This window comes from Otolemur garnettii, unplaced genomic scaffold (genome assembly GCF_000181295.1).
Source record: "Otolemur garnettii isolate 467f Iridium unplaced genomic scaffold, OtoGar3 scaffold00186, whole genome shotgun sequence".
Classification (NCBI taxonomy): domain Eukaryota; kingdom Metazoa; phylum Chordata; class Mammalia; order Primates; family Galagidae; genus Otolemur; species Otolemur garnettii.
The window spans coordinates 690,004-696,257 of NW_003852581.1; the positions used below are offsets into that span (position 1 = coordinate 690,004).

Here is a 6,254-nt window from a genome sequence, read left to right on the forward strand (position 1 = left end):
TTTTTTGGTTGCAGCCGTCATTGTTGTTTGGCGGGCCCGGGCTGGGGATTCGAACCTGCCACCTTAGTTGTATGTGGCTGGCGCCTTAGCCGCTTGAGCCACAGGCGCTGAGCCCATAATAGATATTTTCACACGTATCTGAGTATGAAGGCTGATCTCAGTAAGTAAGAAACAGATATTCCAGATATTTTTCTGTAGAATTAATATCATTTAATTCCCTACTTGAAAGTTAATATATCCTTTAGTTTTTAAGAAATATATTTTCCAAAGAATTTTTCTTATCAAGAGATTTTTATCTTTAGGATATTTAAAGGTACATCCAATAACAAAATAAACTTAAAAACAGATGTCCTTTCTCTTTCCCAAATTAGTCTAACAAGTGCCAAGGATGGGAAATTTGCTAATCTTTGAATCACTAAGTTTTCACACCAAGAGAATTTTCAGCATGTTCAGACATACATAAAAGTACCTTTGAATTCAACAAAATCTACAACTAGTTCTTTTAGACCTATCTCTAGGCTTCTCATTGCATATAAGAAATGTGCATCAGCTCTTGATTTATACAGCTGAATAATATTGCGATAAGATAAATTTCCTCTCTTGGTATTTCTTGACACTTTCTTGCTAACCCCCTAATTTATACACATTTTACTTAAGAGGAGAAAGTATTCATATAATGTACTAGGTTTTTCTAAAAGAGCAAAAATACTAAAGTTATAAATGCCTGACGAAAAATTAAAATACAACAAAAATATATTAGGTACATAATATTCCCTCCGTCTGTGCCTGATTTATTGATCTCATTTTGAAGAGGTTATATATACATTAATTTTGGGTTTAAAGAAAGCACAATATCAATAACTAATCTTGAAAGTATTTGTTAGTTTAAAAAACTGAGGTTTTTAAATGTATGTTTACACTGCAAAGGTTTTAGTGTTTTCAAGTTAATTATAGAAGCAAATACATACTAAATGATTATTTCTATTTGTTAAAAAAAGTGTATTGTTATGCCAGGGAAATGAAGCTATTTATAATGTTATTGACCTCATACCCTGAATAGTTTTTCTCATATTAAACAAATATCACTTGTAATAAAAAACTATACATTCAAGCGTAAGACCTCAATACTTACCCTGACTACACTGAAGTCCAGCTTAGTCTCCTGTGCACACTGTAATATGAGCTGAAAGCAATTTTTACTTTGATTTGTCATTCCATTTTCATAATAACGTTGTAAAATCCTTTGTTGTTCTACAGTAAATACAGAACGCAGATTCATCTAAAAATAAAAAAAGATACTCTGAAAATTTCAATAAAAATTTGGTATGTGTAGAATTTGTACATTTTCTTTGATACAATTTCAGTGCTTCCAAGCTGCAATATTTCTTTAAGTGAATTAATCTCAGGTAATGGGAAATAATTTGTGTGCTAAAGGGAGACAACTTCTCAGAGAAAAGTATGCATAAGGCAATCACTTATTGATTTGTTCAGAAAATGTACTAAATTTAAAGATGAAAAAATGAAAGATAAAAAAGAAGAAATCTCTTACAAGTAAAATACAAAAAAGAAGAAAGCTCTTATCTGCTTAGTGTGAGTACATGTGGTGGGAGTTTCTTTCATTGAAATAAATAATTGTGGCTAATAAAGCCAGAGAGGGTGGTAGCTATACGTGGTCAATTCTTGACAAGGACACTCACTATTCGTTGTCAAGAAAGGCATCTGGCATATGTCTTACAGCTAGGAGCTGTGCTGTAGAACAAAATGGTGCTTTTATTTTTCCTCTTTCTGGAGGAAAAAATAAATAGGTTCTTTTTACATACTAAAACAAAAATTATCTTTAAAGCTTAAAAATTAACGGTAAGGGATAGTGACTATGAAAAAGTCTTTGCTTTAGGCAATACTAGCCAAAATAATTATTTTAATAATTATAGCATGTAAATCAAAATTCAAAATCATGTATGGTTTACTAAAAATAAACGATATAAAAACATGTAACTTTTAGTTAAATTGACATGTAAGTAAAAATAAACACTTTCATATTTCATGCCAACAGACAAAATGTTTAGTATCAAGGAAAAACATCTCTGTAAATCTGAAGAATAAAAGTCAAGTCAAGTTCTTTTTTAAAAAAGATGAATTCTAGTAGTTCATCTTATAAAGAACCTTTGTAATTTGATCAAATCAATCTCATTTTTTTGTTAATAGTTGTAACACTGAAATTGTTGGTCCTAAAAGTTGACAGACAGAAAAAAACTTTTCCCAAGGGAATTATCTCTTCAAATTTAGAAAAACAGCGATAATGAAATACTACAAGTCAAACCAAACAGAAATTTTTCTAGTGTACTCTGTATGGAAATAAACAAATACATTGACATGGAAATTAAAAATAATTTCTTTTTTCTGAATACTTTGAAAAATAAAGCCATCTAATAAGGAAATTAAAGACAGTCATACAGCCATCTACTATAATTTATGCTACTGACTTTTTGCTTACACAAGCATCCATTTCCTTATGAAATGTTAAAAGATCTGATAGAGAGTAGTTTCTCCATGAAACATCAGAAATAAAGACCTCCACCAGCATTCTGAAGGTTTCATTCAAGTGCACTAATGTGTAAGCCCAAACCTGACCAAATGGGTAGAGATAGCAACTATCAAAGCAATTTTTGCTATCATGGTTGCTAGCTTTCAGAGCAATAGGATTCTTTTTCCTAAATGGTTCAGTCACAATCCTGAGAAGAGCCAGAAGATGGAGCTCAAATTCCTGAAATACGTCATCTGGTGTAAATTTAGATTCAAGATACTATAAAATGGGTTCTGAGTGCCTTAGTGAACTCCAATAACGCATACACATAATCAGAGTAATAGTGGCTCTGATCCTCCTCTGCAAGGTTGTACCTACTGCAGAAAAGCCTGAAGTGCAAGATATGGGGTGATAGTAAAGTGTGATGATATGTTCTCTAACGTTAATAATATAAAAATGTTTTTCTATTAGCTGGCTAAAACTTTTACACTTATCTAAGTATGCTTTGAACTTTACAAAGCACAGAGGGTCCTTCCCACTGACACTAATAGCCAACAAATATTTTGAACTTTTTAGTTTTTTTTTTCCTTAAATCCAGTAGCAACAGCAGAAAGTCCACTTTGCTCAAGAGGCCTACTGATTTTAGGAAGAGTTTTTGTTTTGTTTTGTTGTTTTTTTACTGCAACAATTATATGCCTCCATTTGAGCAAGATAACTGTCATTCTCTACTCATGCTAGTTATCTAGTTTGTGAAGTGGTAAGAAATTGAACAACTACATGGCAAAAGTTCTTTCTTAATCATTTGTAAAAAATAGGAAGAAAGTTTATAAAATATTTGTTTTTAAAGTGTAGTTCTTATTTATGTGAAAGATAAAAAGATAAGCCCTTTGTTCTCTGAGAATTGAGGTCTTTTGGGTTGGGGTGGGAAGAGTGGCTGAATTGAGGATTAAATACTGAAATAACAACTCATTTTGCCTTATCTCAAGATTTTTTACCTTCAGCTCCACTGCTGATTATTTGGTAAATAACTTAATTTCCATGAGTATCTACTTCCTAGTCTATAAAATGCTGGATTATAAGATGTTTTCCCTTCCAGTTTGGGTGGCTCTAAGTAAAGTATGATATATGAAGTCTATCATGTTCAGGTATGGAATTTATCAAGTCTCTCTCAAAGTTAGGAATTAATGTTTCAATGAGAACTCTAAGACATTGATAAAATATTATATTACGCTAAGCATATTATATTGAAAAAAGCTGAGCAATGAGTAAATTATTTTAGATTTGTTGCTTTAGAAGTATCAGAAAAATAGAGCTTCTAGTAATATGGTTGCTTCCATAGAGCTTCCAAACATATCAGGCTGTATATTCACATGGAGCTATTTCAGATAAGTTCCTATATACTGTTACAATGTTCTTATATATGAGAGGCCATACTTAAAACCAGCTCAACGGCCTAATAATGCTCCAACTGGTTAAAGCAATTGAAAAGTACCAAAAAAATTACTCATAAGTACTCATTCTTGAAAATGTTTAAAAGTAGAAAGAATCCATAAAATAATCACTAGTTCAAACACAATCTTTTCATTATTAAAAATATGAATTTTGGGTAATTCACTCTAGTTTTTGTACATAAAGAGTTGAGCAAAATTGAATATCTACATCTTGGCCAGTATGCTTGTATGAACATTGACTGTATTTTCATCATTATTATTATTCACTGTTAAATTTAAATGGAGTAAAATTCACTCCTTTTAGTGTACAATTTAAAGAGGTAAGACAAATATATATATAGTCATGAGACCATCACCTCAATCAAGACATAGAATAGTTCCATCAGTTAAAACATTTTCCCTCACGCTGCCTCTATATAATGAAACACTCCAGCAACCCCAGCCCCTGGAAACCACTGATCTATTCCCATAAGTTTGACCTTTATAGATTACCATATAAATGGAATCATAAAATATATCCCCTACTGAGCATAGCTTCTTTCACTTAGTATAGTGCATTTGAGATTAATTCATGTTGTTGTGTTATCAGTAGTTTGTGCTGCTTTTTTTCTTGTAAAGTAGTATTCCATTGTAGGTATGTATGTAGTATTCCACAGTTAATCCTTTCTCCCACTGAAGGACATTTGGATGATTTCAAGTTCTTGGATATTATGAATAAGGTTGTTAAGAAAATTTGTATAAAAGTTTCTGTGTGCAAGTAAGTTTTTGTTTTTCTTGGGTAAATACCTAAGAGTAGGGTTACTGGGTCATATGATAAGCACATATTTAACTATAGTTTGCTTAACTATTTTCAAAAGTGGATGTACAAATTTGCACTTTTCTTCAAATTAATACAAGGGTACAAATTTTTAGTTTACATTGTTTTCAATTATAGGGTAAGGTTCAAGTTGTAGTTGAGCCCTTTATCCAGGGGGGCATGCTGAACACCCTCACATTGTTCATATTAAGTGAGATCCCACCAACTGCCTTCCCCTAAATTACTCTACCTCCTCTCCACTCCTCTCTCCCTCCTTTCCTCTCCCCCTAGACTATATTTGTATTTCATCATTCATGTAGGCATATAGTTGTCTATACATTGGTCACATATTAGTATTGAGTACATTGGATATTTTTTCCCATTCTTGATCAGGTCTCATTTATTTATTATTGTGTTGCTGCAATTGCTAGAGGGGGTCTTCTTCATAAAATCTTTTCCCAGGTTGGGCATTCTGGATCACACCTGTAATCCCAACACTCTGGGAGGCTGAGGCTGGTAGATTGTTTAAGCACACCCTCGAAGACCAGCCTGGGCCAGAGGAGACCTGGCCTCTAAAAATAGCTGGGTGGGCACCTGTAGTCCCAGCTACTTGGGAGGCTGAGGCAAGAGAATTGCTTGAGCTTGAGAGTTTGAGGTTGCTTTGAGCTATGATGCCGTAGTACTCTACCGAGGGTGACAAAATGAGACTCTGTCTCAAAAAAAAAAAAAAAAAAAAAAAAAAAAACTTGCCAGGCCAATATATTGTCAAGTGTTTTCTCCACACTCTCTTCTAGAATTTTTATTGTTACATGTCTTTTGAAACAGAGCCTCCTTCTTTTGCCTGGCTTAAAGTGCAGTGGCATACTCATAGCTCACTGAAAGCTCATGCTACTGGGATCAAGTGATTTTCTTGCCTCAGCTTCCCAAATAGCTGGGACTTCAGGCATGTACCACCACACCCAGCTAATTTTTCTAATTTTACTCTACCTCAATTGATCTATAACTCCTGGCTCATGAAATTCTGCTTTGGCCTCCAAATATGCTTGGATTATAAGTGTGAGCCACCAGACCTATCCTGACAATTAAGTTTGTGAACTTGGGATTGTTTGCTTACTTTGGCAGAATTGTACAAACAACAGAGTAGGGTTTCATAATCTTGGTATATCAGTATCTTACCGGTGTGTCCAAATAAACATGTGGCAATGACTTGCTGAATGGTATGCATTAATGTTGTTGCACGTTTTTGTATGCTATTGTGACAATGTTGGAGATTGAATTATAGCAATGAACAAACAGTAAGTTTCTTATTAAGCTTGGCAAGTGTAGAAGTGAAATAAGGGACAAATTAGTCTAAGTTTGTTGGGATAATGCCATGAAGAAGAGAGAAGTGTACAAATGAATTAAATATTTGTCTCAGGGGAGAGAAAACATCACTGATAAACAGAGGACAGGCAGCCAATAATGAGCAGAACTGTTAAGAAAT

General features: G+C 33.3%; 1 protein-coding gene across 1 annotated transcript in view; it reads right to left on the reverse strand.

The window, feature by feature from the left end:
- Positions 1-1,281, reverse strand: part of HDX (highly divergent homeobox) — a 253,695-nt gene extending 252,414 nt beyond the window's left edge. Inside the window, exon 1 of the mRNA XM_003800844.1 lies at positions 1,133-1,281. Within this exon, the coding sequence (XP_003800892.1) occupies positions 1,133-1,279 (147 nt within the window). The 5' untranslated portion in view covers positions 1,280-1,281. The remainder of the gene's footprint in view (positions 1-1,132) is intronic.
- Between the last annotated feature and the right edge of the window lie 4,973 nt (positions 1,282-6,254).